The sequence below is a fragment of the Macaca mulatta genome, chromosome 19, assembly GCF_049350105.2.
Source record: "Macaca mulatta isolate MMU2019108-1 chromosome 19, T2T-MMU8v2.0, whole genome shotgun sequence".
NCBI classification, from domain to species: domain Eukaryota; kingdom Metazoa; phylum Chordata; class Mammalia; order Primates; family Cercopithecidae; genus Macaca; species Macaca mulatta.
In genome coordinates, this window is record NC_133424.1 from 52,813,112 (window position 1) to 52,835,094 (window position 21,983).

At 44.0% G+C, this 21,983-nt stretch overlaps 1 protein-coding gene across 8 annotated transcripts in view; it reads left to right on the forward strand.

Moving 5' to 3' along the window:
- Nucleotides 1–21,983, forward strand: part of LOC707824 (CEA cell adhesion molecule 3) — a 58,754-nt gene that overhangs the window by 8,832 nt on the left and 27,939 nt on the right. For 3 of the 8 annotated variants that reach the window (XM_077983017.1, XM_077983018.1, XM_015124080.3), the window contains 4 exons: nt 1,688–1,966; nt 2,407–2,661; nt 6,548–6,664; nt 10,680–12,126. In XM_077983017.1, coding sequence (XP_077839143.1) covers nt 1,688–1,966; nt 2,407–2,661; nt 6,548–6,624 — 611 coding nt within the window. In that variant the 3' untranslated portion in view covers nt 6,625–6,664; nt 10,680–12,126. Of the gene's footprint in view, nt 1–1,687; nt 1,967–2,406; nt 2,662–6,547; nt 6,685–10,637; nt 12,127–21,983 lie in introns of those variants that run through there. The other 5 variants (XR_013410711.1, XM_077983019.1, XM_015124081.3 and 2 more) reach the window with 5 other exon arrangements.

Genomic DNA, 21,983 nt, shown 5'->3' on the forward strand with positions numbered 1-21,983 from the left:
CTCCCAAATCCAACACTTTTTGACCACTAAAGCGATGCTGAAAAGAAATGCTCACTGGAGCATTTTGGATTCTGGGTTTTCAGATGTAGGATGCTAAACGGGTAAGTCTACTGCAAATGTTCAAGAATCCAAAAACAGTCAGAAATCCAAAACACTTTTGGTCCTAAGCCTTATGCATAAGTGATACTCAGTCCGTATGAACTATAGGTACCAAGCTGAACAGCAAATCTCTAGAACCTCATCCTGTGTAACTGAAAGTTCACATCCATTGACCAACTCCCCATTCTGCCTCTCGCAACCCCTGGCAATCACCATTCTACTCTGATTCCATGAGTGTGACTACTCTAGGGACCTCATATAACTGGAATCCTGAAGTATCTGTCCTGTGAGTGACTCATTTCATTTAACGTAATGTCCAATGGGAGAAAATATTTCCAAAACTTCTTCCCAAATTTCTGTCTCATATCTGTCAAACAACACATGGTCCTTGAGGGTCAGATTTGCAGCAGTTCATGCTCCCCGTTTCCACCACTCAGCTCTGCATTTGCAAACATCCACATGTATTTATGGAGAGATCCACAGAGTCCTCACCTGCCCTCCGCAGAGGGAGAAGAAACATTAAAGGTCAAAGAAAAGGAACATGGTTCTGCTATTAAATTCAGGCAGCTCCTACCTGTCCCCCTCACTGTCTTCTAGATCATTCTCTGAATTCTGCTCTATCTTTAGGGGTCACAGGCTCAAGTCAGTCGTTATTAAACACCTGGGAAACACTGCCCACCTTGTGGTTCCACTGCCTGATGAGTGAACTGACCTCCAGGCTTGCCCCTGGTGTCCCCTGTGTTAATTCTGCTGAAACATCCAATCCCAGGCCAGGCTGAACAGTATCCTCGGGGTTTAAGAACAATAAGAAGTCCCATCATCACCCATCTCTAGAATGTCCTTAGAAAAGGAAGCCACAGGCCGGGCACGGTGGCTCAAGCCTGTAATCCCAGTACTTTGGGAGGCCGAGGCTGGTGGATCACGAAGTCAGGAGATCGAGACCATCCTGGCTAACATGGTGAAACCCCGTCTCTACTAAAAATACAAAAAACTAGCCGGGCGCGGTGGCAGGCGCCTGTAGTCCCAGCTACTCGGAGGCTGAGGCAGGAGAATGGCGTAAACCCGGGAGGCGGAGCTTGCAGTGAGCCGAGATCGCGCCACTGCACTCCAGCCTGGGTGACACAGCGAGACTCCGTCTCAAAAAAAAAAAAAAAAAAAAAAAAAAAAGAAAAGGAAGCCACACAGAAAATACAGCCGGGGGGGCAAAGCAGGACTAAAGCTTGAAAAGACCCAGCACCTGAATGTTTCAGGTGAAGACTCCAAGGGAAGCCAGGCAGGCAGTTGGTCAGGGAGAAACCAGAAGAAGCACAAGGGGCTGTGACCCCAGGTCCTGTGTCTGTCCATGACCCAGTGCTGCTGCTCAATTCACACTTGAGAAAGACTGTGCTTCTCCCACACAGAGCAGGCAGTCTCACACAATCTCAGCCCTCAGATCATCATGCATCTGTCATGTGACACATACACCTGCCATGGGCTTTTAAGGACTCAAAGGGGCTGAGAGATGAGAGATGCCAACTCTGATTGAAAGATGTCTGCGGAGGAATCACAGGTGCCACACAGGGCAATCTTCTCTCTGTTCTCTGCACAGCGGAGCTGCCCAAGCCCTACATCACCAGCAACAACTCCAACCCCGTGGAGGACAAGGATGCTGTAGACTTCACCTGTGAACCTGACATTCATAGCACAACCTACCTCTGGTGGGTAAATGATCAGAGCCTCCCAGTCAGTCCCAGGCTGCAGCTGTCCAATGGTAACAGGACCCTCACTCTACTCAGCGTCAAAAGGAATGATGCAGGAGCCTACGAATGTGAAATACAGAACCCAGTGAGTGCCAACCTCAGTGACCCAGTCATCCTGAATGTCCTCTGTGAGTATCTTCTGTTCCTCTGTGGCCCGGGCCCCCAGCCCAAATCCATACAGCCAGAGTCCAGGCCTCTCGGTCCCTCTCAGGTCCAAGCACTCAGACCCTCACCCAAGCTTGCCGTGACTTCCTGCCCTGAGTAAACGTGGGCAGACCAGGCCTTGACCAAGAATAGGAGGCGAGGGGCTGTCTCCTGTGCTACTTCTACTCAAACACCCATTCCCATCATCACTCATCTCCATGATGTCCTTAAGGCTCAGGGTTCACATTTTCTGATGGGAGAAACAGGTGAATGTCTCAGACGTTGGCTCAGGGGACATAGCGGGGGTTTGGTTGAGACTTCAGGGTTGTGACATGGCTCAGGGGACACTGTTGCCCCTCCACAGACCAGGAACTTACACTTCTCTCTGACGACATCATCTGTGGCTTTATTCTTTTTCCTCCAGATGGCCCAGATGTCCCCACCATTTCCCCCTCAAACTCCAATTACCGTCCAGGGGAAAATCTGAACCTCTCCTGCCACGCAGCCTCTAACCCAACTGCACAGTACTCTTGGTTTGTCAATGGGACGTTCCAGCAATCCACACAAGAGCTCTTTATCCCCAACATCACTGTGAATAATAGCGGATCCTATATGTGCCAAGCCTATAACTCAGCCACTGGCCTCAATAGGACCACAGTCATGATGATCACAGTCTCTGGTAAGTGGATCCACGAAGCACTGGCATCACATTTTCAGGTGGAGTGTGGCTCTCAGAGAAAAGCCAGGAAGAAATTTTCTTTCCCAACCTGTGTCCAAGGGGCACAAGCAAATCCCAAATTCTCCCCTGAACCCTCCCAGTTCACCTCTGCAGACTCTCTTCCCCTTGTCTACTTTTGGTTTTTGTTGTTTTTGCTTTCTGATTTCTCATGTCTGACTTTGGGTCCATCCTGCAATGAGAGGAGGGGGCTCCCTCAGCCCTGAGTCCTGTGTAGTGAAAGGGGATTCACAGAGGAAAAAAGAGGAAGAGTCCTCAGAGTCAAGTTGCTGCTCTCTGTCACCAACAGTTCCCTTTCTGTCACTTCTTTGTGTTCTTTTACCTACTCTATAAGCTATAAGGGACAAGGAGGCTTTGAAATGAGCTCACACTTTTTCCTTAAATGAGAAGAGGAAGCCCCTTGGATGATGGAGGAGCAGTTCAAACTCTGCCCCCATCTCTGCTCCCAGCGCCCCCAGTGACTGACTGACCCTGCCCTGAAGCCACCTAAGGTGAAACCAGGGCATATGGAGAAGGTGCCCAGGTGTCTGTCCTGAATCAGGCTAAATAAAGCTGCTAATCAACACCAAAGCCTCCCCTGGATCAGGCTGCAGGAAAATGGGAAGACAAGGAGCCTCATGGCAAACTGCTGAGCTGTGTCCTGGCTCTGAAGTCACTGGCTGTATAAGGCTGTGGGCACAGCACATGGGACACAGCACAGAGGACAGCAAGTGATGCACACTTGGAGACATAGGGAGATTCAGCCTTGGGGACTCTGCATGGCAGGGAAGGGACAGTGCCAAAAAGTGTGTATTTATAGGGAGGGTAAGACTACCAGCCACTGTATATATCTAATGTAGGACTTACCATTTTAACCCTTCCACATGTGCAGATCCATAGTATTAAGCACATTCCCATTGTTCTGCTACCATCACCACCATCCACCCACAGAACTCTTTTCTTCCTCCCAAAATGAAACTGTTCCCATCAAACTCCTGGACAGAGCTGCCCACCTGTGACCCACAGCCGACCCCTGAACTCATCTCTAGACTTGCTTCTGATCTCCTGCTCAAACCCCCATCCCCATCATCACCCATCTCCAGGATGTCCTTAAATAGCAAAGCCTCAGAAAAAAACACATCTTGGCTCGGTGGTGTGGGACTGTACAGCTGAAAGAAACAGCACCTGCATGTTCCAGGTGAGCACCCCAAAAGACCACGCAGTCAGCCAGTCAGGGAGGAAACAGCAGAGGTGCCAGAGGCTGTGGCTCTCAGTCCTGTGTCTACCCATGACTCAATGCTTCTGCTCTATTCACAGTTGAGAAAGTCTGTGCTTCTCCCACACAAAGCAGGTGGCCTTATGATCTCTGAGCCCTCAGATCGTCATGCATCCATCTTCTGACACACACACCTGCCCTGGGATCTTAAGGACTCGGGTGGGCTGAGGGATGGGAGATGCCAACTCTGATTGAAAGATGCCTGCAGAGGAATCAAAGGTGCCACACAGGGCAATCTTCTCTCTGTTGTCTGCACAGCGGAGCTGCCCAAGCTCTACATCACCAGCAACAACTCCAACCCTGTAGAGTTTTCTACATAGAAGTTTAAGTTATCTATGAACAGAAATAATTTTACCTCTTCTTTCTGATTTGGATGTTTGTTTGTTTGTTTGTTTGTTTGTTTGTTTGTTTTTTGCCTAATTTCTCCAGCTAGGACTTTAAATATTATGTTGAAGAGAAGTGGTGAAAGCAGGCATCCTTGTCTTGTTCCTGGTCTTACAGGGAAAGCTTTCAGTCTTTCTCCATTGAGTATGCCTCTATTATGTTGAGGTGGTTTCCCTCCATTCCCAAAGTGTTTTTATTTATAAAAGAATGTTGAATTTTGTCAAATGTTTTTACTGGCTAAACCTTATTACTAATTATAGATTTTTTTGTGTTCCCAGGAATTTGCCCATTTCATCTAGGTTATCCAATTTGTTGGCATACAATTCTTTACCGCACTCTTTTAATCTTTATTATTTCTGTAGAATTGGTAGCAATGTCATCAATTTTTTGAGAGTAGGTCTCACTCTGTAACCCAACCCAGGCTGGAGTGCAGTGGCTTGATGATAGCTTACTTGCAGGCTTAAACCCCTGGGCTCAAGTGATCCTGCTACCTCAGCCTCCTGAGTAGCTGGGACTACAGGCATGTCCCATCATGCTTGGCTAGTTTAAAAAAAAAAATTTGTAGAGATTGTGTCACCCTATGTTGCATAGGCTGGTCATGACCTTCTGACCTCAAGCAACCCTCTTCCTTTGACCTACCAGGGTGCTGGAATTAAAGGTGTGAGCCACCATGCCCCCATTTTCATTTCTGCTTTCTTAATCAACCTAGTAAATGACTGTCAATTTTGTTGATCTGTTTTGAAGAACCAACTTTTGGTTTCATCGACTCTCTTTATTGTTTTTCTAGCCTCCGTTTTATTTATTTCAATTCTAATTCTTATTGTTTCCTTCATTCACTATCTTTGGGTCGATTTTGTTCTTTTTCTATATCCTGAATTTGTAAAGTTAGGTTGTTAATTTGAGGTCTCTCTTTATTTTCATGTAGGTATTTACCACTATCAGTTTCTTGTACAAGATTCTTAACTTCTCTGAGCCTTCAATTCTTTAACTGAAAATTACAATAATTTTCATCACTAGGAAATGGATGGAAAAAATGAAAATTGAAATAACAGTGCCTGTTTCATAGTATTGTTTTGAAGATTTAATGTAATATTTGATTAAGCCTTCAGCAAAATGCCACACACAGAGAAAAGCTTCATAAATATTAGCTATTATTATTACTACTGTTACCATTAACCTTGAAGTCAGGTAGTCCTAGAGTCAAATTCTAAATCCACTTGTCACTAACCGTATGACTTTGGATAAGTTTTCTCATCACTCTAAGCCTCTGTCTTTTCATCTGTAAAATGAAAATAATGTCTACCCAAGAGGGTTATTGTATAAATCAAATGAGATACAGGTTAAGTATTTAGCACACGGCCTGGCACCTAGGACGTGCCCCTCAACAGCAGCTAACATAGCATTAATCATCACCCTTATTGACTGGTGAGGGCTAAGCACCAAGTGGAAACCCACTAGGACATGGTTACTGGCTAAACATGAGAGAGAGGAAAAACCCTGCAAAAAATCAAGCCTAGTATGTTAGCTTTCATCCACTGAGCTGCAGCCAAGATGGGATTAGAGGTGCAAGATAATTCACCAGGGAAAACAGCCATGAGGGAAAGTGGAACAGCAGTGAGAGCAGAGCCTAAGAGAGCCCTTAGACAACGATGCAGATCTGATTCCTGAGAAGGAGACAGAGAAGGAGGGAAGTTTCAGATAGCGGTGCAGTTTTGAGTTTCCTCAAGACCGCTGGGGAGTCCTTGAACCCCTCATCCATGAGAGTGAAGCAGGGTCTCACAGGCCTGGGCTTGCTTTCTTTCCCCTGGTGGGAGCCCATGAGAAGTGAGTTATCTGGGCAAAAGAACATGGTAAGTTCAGAATGCACTAGCCTGGGCCTTCTGTCAGTCAAGTCCCTGCCATAGAGATCCAACAGACTCTTATTCATGACATGCAAAAACAGCAATAAGACTTTCTCAAATTTTCAAAGCCTTCAAAAATGTCCAAGTGCAGAAAGACCAGGAAGAAATTAACAGAAGACTGATCACCAACCTAGAAACATGGTGAGAGAGAAAAAATTGCAACCTTCCCACAAAACTAGTGTATTCCTTGAAGGAACAAGTCGAGACTACTTCATGTTGACAGCTGGTTCTTGGGGCACCCCACTGTAGAATAACATCACCTTCATTCCTTCTCTTTTCTTCCCACAAGGAAGTGCTCCTGGCCTCTCAGCTGTGGCCACTGTCGGCATCATGATTGGAGTGCTGGCCAGGGTGGCTCTAATATAGCAGCCCTGGTGTATTTTCGGTGTTTTAGGAAGACTGGCAGGTATGATGTCCTTTCCTCTTGTCATGTTTCCTGCAGGGTTGACCACCATGCTTGGGAAAAGGAAGAAAATTCTTCACTTATATCTGGCACTGGATCTCCTCCTTCTACCCCTAAATTTCTGCTTCTCCCACTAATTCCTGCAGGTCTCTTTTTTCCTGGTCTGCATGCTCCCTGGACCCCACTGTCTCTTAGACATAATTATCTCCAGCCTCTGTTCATTTGCTTCCTAGAGTCAATACATTGTCAAAGCCTCTTCATCCTTTTTTTAACATCGCTCACTTGTGTCGTTCTCTCCAATCCCATAAACTCCAATAACTGTTCAACATCCTACTTGATCCCTTGTTGTAAGGTTGGAATCTTTCTGGCATATGACTGCCTCATTACCTTCCTAAAATCTAGTTCACTCGCCTACTTAAGAAGCCAAAGGGGGCCGGGCGCAGTGGCTCACGCCTGTAATCCCAGCACTTCGGGAGGCCGAGGCGGGTGGATCATGAGGTCAAGAGATCGAGACCATCCTGGCTAACACGGTGAAACCCTGTCTCTACTAAAAAAAAAAAAAAAAAAAAAAAAAAAAAATATATATATATATATATATATATATATATACACACACACACATACATACACACAAAAATTAGCCGGGCATGAGGCAGGAGAATGGCGTGAACCTGGGAGGCAGAGCTTGCAGTGAGCCAAGATCTCGCCACTGCACAGAGCATGACTCTGTCTCAAAAAAAAAAAAAAAAAGAAGAAGAAGCCAAAGGGGCCTGCTCTGGCCTGCTAGATAAGTTCAAATTTCTTCTCTTTACCTCTACTTCCTAGTATAATTCCTCCATCTTAACTAGAATCTGACTCTCTACACATCCCTGCCCCTTTACCCGGATGCACATAGAATTCTTAGTTTCAATGTTACACCTAAAAACAGGGTGATCTCCCCTCCACCACCCGCACTGTGGACTTACCCACACCCTTCATCACAGGCAACCTCTTATTTCATGGAAAACAAACACTGTGTCGTATTAGCATGTGAACTTTGGACACATCCTGCATGTGGCTGAGAACCTTTTCCTGACGATCAAATCATGTGTTCATAACAGATACAGAAATGAAGAAGGCAAGGTCCCTACCCCCAGGGAACAGAAAGCCCAAGACAGGAGATAAGACCTGAAAAAGATTCATGATACCAAAGTAGAAAGGAGTGAAGGCCACAAGAAATCAGAGAAATCTGATAGGAAATATAGCTACACATTGGAATCACTTAGAAACATTTTTTAAAATGGATGCTCAAGCCCCAACCATCAATTCTGATCTACTGGTCTGGAGTGGGACCCAGGCATTGGTAATTTTTAAGCCTCTCCAGATGCTACTAATGTGTAGCCAGGATGGAGGACCCCTGTTCTAATAGGTAGGACTTGGGGCTAAACTCATGGTTTTTAGCTAGGAGGATTAGAATTGCCTCTGGAGCTTTTTCAACATACATAGGCCTATACTTTGTTGGCCTTATCCATTAATGGGCTCCACCAAGAACTCAGTCATCTAACTGGGAAACAGAAACTAAATGGAAAAGCCGCCTTATTTGATATGTTCCATTATATGGGAAGCACTGTCAAATGATAAGTGATGCTAAACCTTCTCTAAGTTATATTTATGGATATGTTATTGATGTGAGTGTTCCAAAAATTATAAGAGATTCCCAGAAATCTAATAGGTTATAAGCCATAATGTCATATGCCACAGAAGTAATTAAATGTCTATGGGAGATGCATTCTTATCATAATGAACTCTTATCAGCATCAGATGTTTAACCATACTCATTTTCAATCTTTGTCATTCACAACAATTGTTTTTTGTTTTGTTTTGTTTGGGGGGGTTGTTTTTGTTTGTGTTTTGAGATGGAGTTTCACTCTTGTTGCCCAGGCTGAAATGCAATGGCATGATTTCGGCTCATCACAACCTCTGCCTCCTGTGTTCCAGCGATTCTCCTGCCTCAGCCTCCCGAGTAGCTGGGATTATAGGCATGGGCCACCATGCCTGGCTAATTTTGTATTTTTAGTAGAGATGGGGTTTCTCCATGGTGATAAGGCTGATCTCAAACTCCCAACCTCAGTGATCCGCCCGCCTCAGCCTCCCAAAGTGCTGGGATTATAGGCGTGAACCACCGCGCCCAGGCCCTGACAATTGTTTTGATTCTTGCTTAAAGCATTTGCAATCAGCTACCATCCAAACTTTCTTCTTCATTGAGGGTATTTACAGAAAAGACTCTGACACGTAGTCTTGAATACAAGTTTCTGATAACATTAAAATCATATCATTGGACGATTTAAGAATTTCCAAAATTTTAACAAACTGATAGCTTCATGAAACTGCCAGCCAAGAGCAAGCAGAGAAAAGAATTAATTTCATGGGACTAAATGATAGCAATGAAAATAATATTTTTATGATTTTTTATTTGAACTTTTGTGGATTCTTTAAGTGTTTTGTTTCCCAGATTTCAGGAAACACTTTCTTTTAAGCTATCTACAGTTTTCAGCAATTTGGTAAAGTAGATTTTTGTGAACAAAAATTGAAACATCTACATTTTCTCCCTACCTGACTGCTCCAGAATTTGGAAATTATTCATGAACATTTATATTTTTGTAATAGTATCTTTATTTGCACAATAAATATAGTTATTAATGTTAATTGTTATAAAATATTGTTATTAATTAATATTTATTAATGATTATTATTTAAGGATGGCTTAATTGATTTTATTAATAATTAATGATTATTTAATGATTAATTATAATTGTTAATTAATATTTATATTAAATAATAAATATAATAATATAGTTATTTGCTCAACAAAAATCTGCTCCTTTTATAACAGGATACATTTGAAATCACTGGTTATATTACCCAGCCTTTGATTGGGATGTTATATTTGGGAATATACACAAATGAACCCATAGGCACTGCTGGCGAAGTCTGAAGTCGCCCTTGGTTTGGCTTCCTCGTGTCAAGAGGTTTCTAAAAGTTTAATCTGAAATTCCTTATAAAAACTTCTAGTAAAGCAAACTTAAAAAGACTCCAGGCTGGGCGCAGTGGCTCACGCCTGTAATCCCAGCACTTTGGGAGGCCAAGGTGGGTGAATCATGAGATCAGGAGTTTAAGACTAGCCTGGCCAACATGGTGAAATCTCATCTCTACTAAAAATACAAAAAAAAAAAAAAAAAAAGAAAAAAAGCTGGGCGTGGTGGCGGGCGCCTGTAATCCCAGTTACTCAGGAGGCTGAGGTAGGAGAATTGCTTGAATTCAGGAGGTGGAGGTTGCAGTGAGCTGCACTCCAGCCTGGAAGTGCATACATAGGCCTGTACCATTCATGTGCGCAAATAGGCCCATACATAGGCCTATACTCCCATTCAAGGAGAATTGCTTGAACCTGGGAGGCAGAGGTTGCAGTGAGCTGCACTCCAACCTGGGCAACAGGGTGAGACTCCGTCTCAAAAAAAAGAAAGACGACGCGGTCAACTGCTACTCTTGCTGCACTTATATAAAGAACGAGGCGGCCGGGTGCGGTGGCTCAAGCCTGTAATCCCAGCACTTTGGGAGGCCAAGACAGGCGGATCACGAGGTCAGGAGATCGAGACCATCCTGGCTAACACGGTGAAACCCCGTCTCTACTAAAAATATACAAAAAACTAGCCGGGCGAAGTGGCGGGAGCCTGTAGTCCCAGCTACTTGGGAGGCTGAGGCAGGAGAATGGCGTGAACCCGGGAGGCAGAGCTTGCAGTGAGCCGAGATCGCACCACTGCACTCCAGCCTGGGCAACAGAGTGAGACTCCATCTCAATAATAATAATAATAATAAAAATAATGAGGCCAAGTTTGATTAGACTAAACTTATTTGGAAAACAAATATGTCTTACTGGGATTATCTTTGGTAGAAATAGAGATGCCTACAAAGAGAAAAAATATGTTGAAAAAAACTATAGTACATCTGTTATGACATCACAGCTCTGCTTATTGTTTTTTAGTTTTTATTATCCCGTAGATTGGACTGGACCCTGAATTCTTCTATCTCCTCCAATCCCATTTTATCCCATCGAACCACTAAGAACAAGGTCTGCTCTGTTCCTGAAGCCCTATATGCTGGAGATGGACAACTCAATGGAAATTTAAAGGGAAAACCTTCATGCTTGAGGTGTGGACCACTCAGAGACTTCACGTAACTAGAGACACTCAAACTGCAACCATGACAAGAAATTGACAACTTCATGCTGTGGACAGCTTTTCCCAAGATGTCAAACAAGACTCCCCATCATGATAAGGCTCTTACTCCTTTTAATTTGTCCTTGCTTATGCCTGCCTCTTTTACTTGTCAGGATAATGCTGTCATTAGTATTTCACAAGAAATAGCTTCAGAGGGTGACTTAACAGAGTGTCAGATCTACCTTGTCAATCCCAGTGTTTTACATGAGAGATCCTTTAGTCCACCCAATGGCTGACATTAGCAGCATCTTTAACACAACTGTTTGTTCAAATGTACAGTGGGGTCCTTTTCAGAGTTGGACTTCTAGACTCACCTGTTCTCACTCCCTGTTTTAGTTTAACCCAGCCATGCAATGCCAAATAATGGAATTGCTCCCTACCAACTGAACAGGGAGGAGTCTGTGCAGTTTCTGACACTTCTTGTTGAACATGGCTAAATACAACGGGTATCACTGAGACTAAGTTGTAGAAATTAACAAATGTGCTGCTTGGTTAAAATGGCTAGACTCGTCAGGATCGTTCTTTATTCTATTTTAGTTGGTTTGCATCTTGCCTATCCAACTCTTGGTATTACCCTCCTAATAGTCATACTAGTAGTCATACTCCCTGGTGTAGTGTAATCTCTAAAAGCTTTAAATGTTTGCATGCAGCCAGCCATCGAAGAGTGAATGGTCTCTTTGGCTGGAATTACAAACCTCAAAGAAATGCGTCATCAGGAGAACATCCTAACCTATGAAGGTACCCTAGAGCTTAAAGTATAATAATAATAAAAAAAAAACCTATGAAGGATAAAAGCCCCAAATGGTGGTAACTTATAATAGCACTAATGCTTTAAGGTTTGGTCCCACTGTCACCTAGGTGAGCGCATAGAGCCAGTCATGCTAAATGCTACATACTCCAACTGAAATTTTGAGGAAGCAGATCCAAAACACATCAATTTAAAAAAACAAAAACAAAAAAAAAAACGGAGATTCCAGTTTACTTGAGTTAGCATACTATGGGGGTCCCCTCTACTTTAACTTTTACAAAAAAGTAATGTGAAGTAATGTGATGTTAACCAACGTATTTATTTCTGTGGTTCTGTTTCCTTGTTCCGATTTGACAAAATCCACTGTTCTTTTATTGTATTGCCCAGGGGGAGCGATTACTGTACTTGTAGAGTGGAGCTGCCTTAATTCATAAGTCACAAATAAAAGCCAATTAGATCTATAACTAAATTTGTTGTAATTATGTCTCCTGACGTGGGTTCACAGCCAGCGATGGCCAGTGGAGTCTCTCAGGCTGCATCATTCTCTCCCTAACCCTCCTGCCTTCCTCTTTCACTTACAAGGGCCCTTCTGATTACACTGAGCCCGCCCAGATTATCCAGAATAACTTCCCATCTCAAGATTCTTAACTTTATCTTATCTGCAAAGTCTTTTTGCCAAATAAAGTAACATGCACATGTTCCAGGGATCAGGATGTGGACATTTTTAGGAGGTCATTATTCTGCCTAACACAAGTAACTTTCATAAACATCACCCACAACAAAAATTTGCTTGGCCTGCCTTCTACGTCTGTCTTTGCTGTCTGAATCACAGGCCAGAGCACAAACTTCAAGGTGAAACACACCAGCTCTGCTGTGAACTGCCTGGATGATCCTGGACCACTCACTTCACCTCCCACAGCCTCTTCTCATTTGCAGCACAAGGATGATTCTTACTGTATCAGAAAATGACAGTGCAAGAGTAAATTAAGATGTGTAAGGTATTAGTCACACAGCCTGTACCCGATGAGCCCTCGGTAAACACTCCTTTCAGTCCCTTCCTTTTAACATCCCGTTTCTTTCATCCTCACCCATCTGCTCCTTCATCTTCTTTCTCTTCAACGACTTACACAGTCTACCCTACCAGTTAGCAAAGAAGCCAACTACCCATTTTCTCATGATTCTGCTGGAATGGTCTTGTGATGGAGTCTGCTATCCACTCAAGAAAGCCCACATTATTTATATGGAGAGGTCTGTTTAGAACAAGAGGTCCTTGGCCGGGCACGGTGGCTCACGCCTGTAATCCCAGCACTTTGGGAGGCTGAGGCGGGTGGATCATGAGGTCAGGAGATCGAGACCATCCTGGCTAACACAGTGAAACCCCGTCTCTACTAAAAATACAAAAAATTAGCCAGGCGTGGTGGCGGGTGCCTATAGTCCCAGCTACTCCGGAGGCTGAGGCAGGAGAATGGCATGAACCCAGGAGGCGAGGAGGCAGAGCTTGCAGTGAGCCCAGATCGCGCCACTGCACTCCAGCCTGGGGGACAGAGCGAGACTCCGTCTCAAAAAAAAAAAAAAAAAAAAGAACAAGAGGTCCTTTTTATGTTCACATAAAATGTATACATATGGCCAGGTGCAATGGCTCACGCCTGTAATCCCAGCACTTTGGGAGGCTGAGGTGGGTGGATCACCTGAGGTCAGGAGTTTGAGAACAGCCTGATCAACATGGTAAAACCCCATCTCTACTAAAAATACAAAAATTAGCTGGGCATGGTGGCAGGTGCCTATAATCCCAGCTACTCGGGAGGCTGAGACAGGAGAATTGCTTGAGCCCAGGAGGCAGAGGTTGCAGTGAGCCAAGATCACACCACCACGCTCCAGCCTGGATAACAAAGAGTGAAATTCTGTCTCAAAAAAAATATATATTTATACATACTTCCCCTTAAGTTACATATACCCATCCCAATTCTGCCCTGTTAATTTGTATGTGCCCTTCCTTAATCATTCTTCTTTAGTCTTTCCCTTTATACCTTGTAATGTAGGATAGCACAGAGACAAAGCTAATGACCTAAGCCACAAGAGGGGATGTTTTTAGCAAGATGAATGCTTTCCATTTAAAAAATTAATGCTTTTTTTCGGCAAAAGGAATGCTAATTTGCAAGGCACCCCTGAAGGCTGTTTTTAGGCTTGGCTTTTGGGAAAATCATTTGCGCCTACAACACACTTTTAGGTGTTCCCCAACCAGGAGATAATAATTACCACAGAAGCCACATTCACTCCGTGTATTCCTGCTGTTGGATAAATGTATTTTCACAGAATGTTGAGCACAAGTTACTCCTCCCCAGTCCTTCCTGGAAGTTAAACTTCCTCCTTAACCATCTTCATCTCCAGGTGGACTGCCAGGACTCTGGCTGGAAAATACCTCCCACGCTGGATGGCCAGGGTGGCACCTTTGCCTATTCCCATAATTATAATAGCTCAGACTGATGCAGCCCTCACTATGTACCAGGCACTATCCTAAGAGCTCTCCAGCTAGCTACAGTCCTCACAAAACATGCTGAGTGCTGCCATCCCCATTTTTACAGACTTTTAAAACTGAGGCAGAGAAGTGAAGTACTGCACCCATTGTCACCCAGCCCCATAATTTAACCTCATTCTCCTCCCCATGGGGCAGAGGACACCCTAAGATTTCCAAGGTCTCCTGAATGACATCCACCTTTCAGAATGATTTTTGCCCCCTTTACTCTCAGGATTTGACAAACAGCCAGCATTTTGTTTTCTGTCTCACCCTTCACTTATGCACCTGTTCCCTAACACCACACTCACAACTGCGCAGACCTGCATAAAACCTGGCTTTTATGAACCTCAATCTCTTTTGGAAGAAAACAGGACCAGGTTCCCAGTCACATAAAAAGTCATTTTTACTCCACTGTCAACTACTTGCACAGCCATTCCTTGGCCACAAATGAGGGACGCTAGGGACAGAAAGTGTAATGAGAGGGAAGTAGGAGGAGGGTGACTTCCTGGAATGGTCCCAAAGAGGAGAAGATTTCAAATCCAGAAGCAGTCACAAAACACACCCAGAGTATGGCCTTTGAATAATGACAGCCCCACCTGTCTCTTTCCATGCCTGGTGGCCTCTATCTTCCTTCTCAGACTGCCCCTCCTGCCCTTGCTTTCTTACACCAATACTAACCACCTGGGAGCTGGGGCCATACCAGAGCACATAGCACTGAGTGGTCAGGGTGGAGGAACTGAAAAGGGAGAAGCGTGTTTAACTTACGGGCGTCTGACTCATCTAGGTACACATCACCTGGGCAGGAAGTGGATTAGTGAAGACCTGTGCAGGACTCATGGTGATTAATCAAAATGAGTGGCTGAGGCAAGGGTCTGACTCAATTGAGGTTTATTTAGCCAGAGCTTGAGGGCACGCCCTGGGAAAACACGAGTCCTAAAAAACCTCTGTGGCTTGCATTCTCTCTGAAGTGGTTTTCAAGAGACCACGTTTTCTTTTTTTTTTTTTTTTTTTTTTGAGATGGAGTCTCACTCTGTCTCTTAGGCTGCAGTGCAGTGGCATGATCTCAGCTCACTGAAAGCTCCAACTCCTGGGTTCAAGCAATTTTCCTGCCTCAGCCTTCCAAGTAGCTGGGATGACAGGCACGTGCCACAACACCCAGCTAATTTTTGTATTTTAGTAGAGACAGGGTTTCACCACCTTGGCCAGGCTGGTCTCGAACTCCTCACTTCAAGTGATCCACCCACCTTGGCCTCCCAAAGTGCTGGGATTACAAGCATGAGTCACCGCACCTGGCCGATGCCAGGTGTTTATACATTTCCTTAAAGCAGGGAAGGTAGATAGGAAGAGGTGGGGTAGGCAGAAGAATGATTAACTTTGCCTTTGTTCTGTACCTGGAAAGGTAAGCATTATCAGTCTGAAATATAACAGACTTTATTCTTAGGAACTAGACTTAGATTGCAGAACTAAAGTTACAATCGACATGTTCTTGTTTTATGGGAGAATATACATCTTAAAAGATTTTGAAGTCGGACGCGGTGGCTCACACCTGTAATCCCAGCACTTTGGGAGGCCGAGGCGTGTGGATCACAAGGTCAGGAGATCGAGACCATCCTTGCTAACACGGTGAAATCCCATCTCTACTAAAAATACAAAAAAAAAAAACAGCCGCGTGTGGTGGCATGGGCCTGTAGTCCCAGTTACTCAGGAGTCTGAGGCAGGAGAATGGCATGAACCCGGGAGGCGGAGCTTGCAGTGAGCCAAGATCGCATCACTGCACTCCAGGCTGGGCGACGGAGAGAGATTTTGTCTCAAAAAAAAAAAAAAAAAAAAGGTTTTGAGATCAGCAAAGAACACTGTGTGAAGGCACTCATCCAGAGATGCCTGAGGCCTTGCACCTTCCCATGGAGGTCTGGATAATGTACAATGCCTTGCCACAAGGTCTCGTAGTAACAGCTATTCATTTTAGGAAATGATCATGGTGTTGCATGACTCAGTCTCCAGGTTGAACTTCCCTTTGGTATAAAGAGTTTGGGAGTTTTGAGATTTTCTTTCCCTTTACATTTATCCCCCCACCCCACCCTTTTTTTTTCTATTCTTTTCTTTTTCTTTTTCTTTTTCTTTTTTTTTTTTTTTTTTTTTTTTTGAGACAGTGTCTTGCTCTGTCACCCAGGCAGCTGGAGTGCAGTGGCACAATTTCAGCTCACTGCAAACTCCACTTTCCAAGCAATCCTCCCACCTCAGCCTCCCAAGCAGCTGGGACTCCAGGTCCATGCCACCACACCTGTCTACATTTTTTTTATTATTATTTTTTGTGGAGATGAGGTTTCACCACATTGCTCAAGCTGGTCTTGAACTCCTGAGCTCAAGTAGTCAACCCGCCTTGGCATCCCAAAGTTCTAGGATTACAGGCGTGAGCCACTGCACCTGGCCAGCACCTATTCTTCAAAATCTTTCACAGAAAGCATTGTAGAAAACATGAGTTTGGGGCTGTATGTTTCGTCTGATCCTACATCACTAGGAAGGTTCATTCTTAGGACATTGTGTTCATGGAGAAGGGCATGAAGTTCATTAGAAAAAGACCAAAGTCAAGTTACAGGAACAAAGGGAAAGTAGTCCTGGAACCCCATTCAGGCTACACAGCTGAATAATTGCTTCTTCAACTAAAGCAATTATTTGGGCAATCATCACTCTAACCCTTTCAGTTATATGTTGGCTCACTTGTAATTTGTGGAGCAGACTATAGGCTAGCTTTTGTATTTTTAGAGTCTCCGAAGCATCTTCAAATTCCAGTGGCAGATTCCTCTGGATTGTGGTCTGAATCAGGTGTACAACTGAACCTTTTCAGTAGTCCACATATCTGTAGGCATGAAGGTTGTTGATATATAATTTGCTGTGTTTTCTCCTGAAGTTTACTTAAGTTGTCTAGCTTCAGGTTGCAAGGCTTCAGGAAAAAGCACCATTTTAATTTCTAATGATTCCGAGTCAGAAAAATGGAAGAAAATTTTGAAAATGTTAGTTTTGATACACAAAAATGTACCAAAAAGTACAACAGAGTCACTACATCAAGACTAGTCATACACAAATCTTCTCTCATTAACCAAAATTTTCCAGAGGAAATGGTGATTTTTATTGTCTGCTTGACTAGGTTGCACAGAGAAAGAGAAGCCAGGAGCCTCACTGGAAATAAATTCTTACCCTGTTGCTAGATGATCATCTTCCTGGATTCCGTCATGGCCCAAAACAGGTTATGGTTGTACGTCGGGTTTTAGTAGCAAGACAGGTTATGGGAGGGAGAAAGGAGGAGGCTCGGCTAACAAAGATGGTCTTGTTATATAGTCGAAACTTCACAGGTAGCGGCTCTCAGAGAGAGTAGATGGTAAATATTTATTTCAGATTTTAAGGTATCAGGCTCAGTTCATTTTTCCTGGATCCAGACAAGAGAAAGCCTGCCTGTATTAACGGGGGATTATCTACAGATGCCAATTTTCTCATGAAAGACAGCTTTGCAGGGCCACTTCTGCTCGCTGGCCCTCCGACAGACATCTCAAAATATGTCAAAAAGATATATTTTGGGTTAAACATCTTATTTCCTTCAACTGACACATGTTTCTAGAGGTTGAACTTGGTGTTCTGCAGTTGCTGGAGTTTTAGTTAATTTTAAGGATGGTTCACCATAATATAGAGCTCCTGCTGGATTTGACCAAGTTGGAAAGTGTTTTGGACACTATGCAGGGTCAAGAGTTGGTCAAACCCAAAGGAAGAATGACAAAAATCAAAAACACAACAAGTGATCACACAAATGATGTACTGTTGAACACTCTAAGCATAAAGAGAGGTTAGAGCCAGCCGGGCATGGTGGCTCACGTCTGTAATCCCAGCACTTTGGGAAGCCAAGGCTGGCAGATCATGAGGTCAGGAGATCAAGACCATCCTGGCTAACATAGTGAAACTCCGTCTCTACTAAAAATACAAAAAATTAGCCGGGCGTGGTGGCAGGCACCTGTAGTCCCAGCTACTCGGGAGGCTGAGGGCTGAGGCAGGAGAATGGTGTGAGCCTGGGAGGCGGAGGTTGCAATGAGCCGAGATTGCACCACTGCACTCCAGCCTGGGCCACAGAGTGAAACTCCATCTCAAAAAAAAGAGAGAGGCAGGCGCCTGTAGTCCCAGCTACCTGGGAGGCTGAGGCAGGAGAATGGCGTGAACCCAGGAGGCGGAGCTTGCAGTGAGCCGAGATCCGCCCACTGCACTCCAGCCTGGGCGACAGTGCCAGACTCCGTCTCAAAAAAAAAAGAGAGAGAGAGAGAAAGAGGTTAAAGCCAACTAGCAATAAACCTTAACCTGCAGCTATCAAATTCTAAAACAAAACCCCAACCCAGCTCCTTACCTGGGAGGGGACCAAGCTGAAGGCTGCTCTCCATTGGCACAGCAGAAGAAAACTCACCTTCCTTATAGGACGTGAGCAAAACTCCAAGAGTAAAGGAGTTTCACGGCAAAACAAAACTGAGATCTCAAACAATCAATTGGGGAGAGCAGGGACCTCAAGACAGAGTAGCATCTGATCCTCAGAAAGTCACAAAATCAGTCAAAGCTAAAGCTCGTTAGTTGGTACCGAGCATAAACAGGAAAATCGCTGCAGGCCTAAAGGGCTAAGCTCCACTCAGAAGGTTCCTTCCTGGTCACCAGAATGTTAACCAAAATGAGTGACTGGGGTTAAGTGACTGAGTCCATTGAGGTTTATTAAGCCAGAGCTTGAGGACACGCCCTAGAAAAACGTAAGTCATAGAAATCCTCCATAGCTTGTCTCATCTTTGAAGAGGTTTTCAGGAGGCCTGATACTTATACATCTGCTTAAAGTGGAGAAGGGAGATAGGAAGAGACAAATAGAGGGAAGAATAATTGGTCTCATCTAGTCTTTCTTCTGTACTTGGAAATATAAGCATTATCATTGTGAAATCTAACAGGCTTTAGTTTTAGAAGCTAGATTTAGCTTGCACACCTATAGTTACAATTGCTTTGTCTTTGTTTTATGGGAGCATATACATCTTGAAAAGTTCCAAGGCCAGCAAAGAACAATTTGTGAGGGCAGTCATCCACAGATGTCAGAGATCTTTTCACCTTCCTGTGGGGGTCTGGCTAATGTACAATGCTTTGACACAGGTTGTGTAATAACCGTTGTTCATCTGGGGAAAAGATGGTGGAGTCACGTGACTCCGTCTCCAGCCTGAACTATCCCTTTGGTGTAATGAATTTGACAGTCTTGAGATTTTTACTTTCCTTTACATAATTTTAAGAGTCAAGGGGCCAGGTGCGGTGGCTCACGCCTGTAATCCCAACACTTTGGGAGGCCAAGGCGGGTGGATCACAAGGTCAGGAGATCAAGACCATCCTGGCTAACACGATGAAACCCAGTCTTTACTAAAAATACAGAAAATTAGCCGGGTGTGGTGGCAGGTGCCTGTAGTCCTAGCTACTCAACAGGCTGAGGCAGAAGAATGGCATGAACCCGGGAGGTGGAGTTTGCATGAGCCGAGATCACGCCACAGCACTCCAGCCTGGGCGTCAGAGCGAGACTCCATCTCAAAAAAAAAGAGCCATACTTCCTCAATGCTGTTCAACTGAGGTCAAAGGGATGGGTGTGGAAGGCATCGCAGCTTTCTCCCATTTAGAAGCCCATTGTCCCTTCCTTCTCCCCCTATTGGGTTACATTCCTCTGTCCATAGATCACGTATTTATTGAGTTGTTTTCCAGGGGAAAAAAAAATCTCAGTTGAACTCCTTAAAGCCCCAAGCATTCAATACAGTTCAAGAATGTCTCTCATTTTAATGATGACCAGGCACAAATATTTTTTAAAGGCTCTCCAGAAAATGTTGATAAGAGCCTTTGCACAACCCACAGTAGCTTTGGGGAGCATGGAGCTACAAAAATGTTGGGGAAGGAACCTGCTATGTGCTAGGGACCTTTATATTTCCACCTTATCTAATGCCCCCAATGACACTTTAAGTAGTCACTATTATCTCCCTATCCCAAGACATCAATTAACTTGTCCTTTATCTCAGAATTGGTCAAAGGTGGAACCAGGATTCCGACTCACATATTTCTGAATCTAAAGGTCATGTTTCACTGCAGATGAAAGCCTACATGAATTCAAAGAAAGACAAGATGACTGCTTCTAATAGAAATAACCACACGGGCTTCAATGAAGAGTCAGGGTCTGAAATGAGCCTTAGACAAAGAACAGCTCAGGAGGCTAAGAAGACAGTTGAAGGTATTGTGGGAAGGAGTGAAAGAATTAGAATAAGTTCAGACATAAAAACATAAAATGTGGGTCAAGTCTTTCTACACAGACCAAGGAAGTAGACTGGGGCTGTGTTATGGGGGCTTTGAATGGCAGCCTAAGGAATTGGAATTTCATCCTATGGATGATAGAAGTCACTGGAAAGCTTTGAGAAAGCTCAGTAACATAACAAACAGCATTTTTCAGGAAGATTACTCTGACAGTGTAACCAAAAACCTGTGTAATGAAAACCAGGTTAGTCGCATGCTGCATGTAGAGTCCCATTAACATGAGCGAGGTCTGATACAAAACAAAGTGAACTTATTCGAAAGATAGCTTGGAGGAAGGGGCACAAAGCATTCTCCCTTTAAATGTGCTGCTTCACCTTTGGAGCAGAAAGCAGGCATTTTTTTATAAGTAAAGGAGAAAATGAGCAAGAACAAGGGTCCTCCCGCTACTGGACAGTTGAGATGGTGCCTTCCTGGACAGAGGTAAGTTGTAAAAATGGCCAAGCGGGCATGCTTCTGACATGTCCCCCTAGTGGGTGTAAGTTCTGAGGTGACCCAGGATGGAAGCTCTGAGGCAACCCTCTGGAGGTGAAAGTTCCATGGCAGGTATTCTTTGCTCCACTAATGAACTGTCAACTCTTGAGAGATTAATCATGGAGCATATAGCTAGAGGAACTTGCCCTGTAAGGAATGTCTGGTGATGGTGGAGGTGGAAGGTTATGTATGCATTTCTGAAGGACTAAGTAGGAAACTGGTAGCCAGGGAAATTAGAAAAGAGATAGAGGGAGGAAAAAAATAGTTAAACCACCTCTAGAAAAATGGGGGTACTCAGTTACCATTTTCCACTGCCAAGCTTTATTGTTATCTTTGTGGGATCTGGCTGCCATATTTGTTCTGAGTACTTTTTGCTGAGAAGGGGCGTAGTCATTGAGTATCAGAATGAAACTGGTCTACCTGGAGTTGGAAATACTTATGAGTACCCAGACTTATAGATTATATTGGTTGGAGCATTATGGTGTGAGGTCTAGAAGGTCTCCGGGAAAGCGTGCCTTGTATTTTTATACACAGGTTGTAATGTCAGGAAGCTCCACACCAGAGGGATATGCCTATCCTTGCAAGCAGGGCCAATATTACAAGCAGCTTTTGCTCCTAGGATGGTCCTGACCCAAATCAGGATGCTAACCATTGGTCAGCAATCATGTGGGGTTATGAGAAATGAAATAATTATTTCTGTTAAAACAATAAAAAAATTAAGCCACCTCTAGAAAAACAGGGGTACTTGGTTACAACAGTGTCAGGCAAGATAACTTAGAGAAGTGGTTCTGAACTCTGGCAACTTAATAGAATTATCTGGAATCGTTTTTCTTTTTCTAAACTTTTCATTTTGAAACAATTTCACACTTTCAAAAATGTTTCAAAAATAGTCAGAGTTCCCATATACTTTTCACTTAATTTCCCAAAATATTGTTTTAGATAACCACAGTGTAATCATTAAAATCAATACATGGGCCAGGTGCGGCGGCT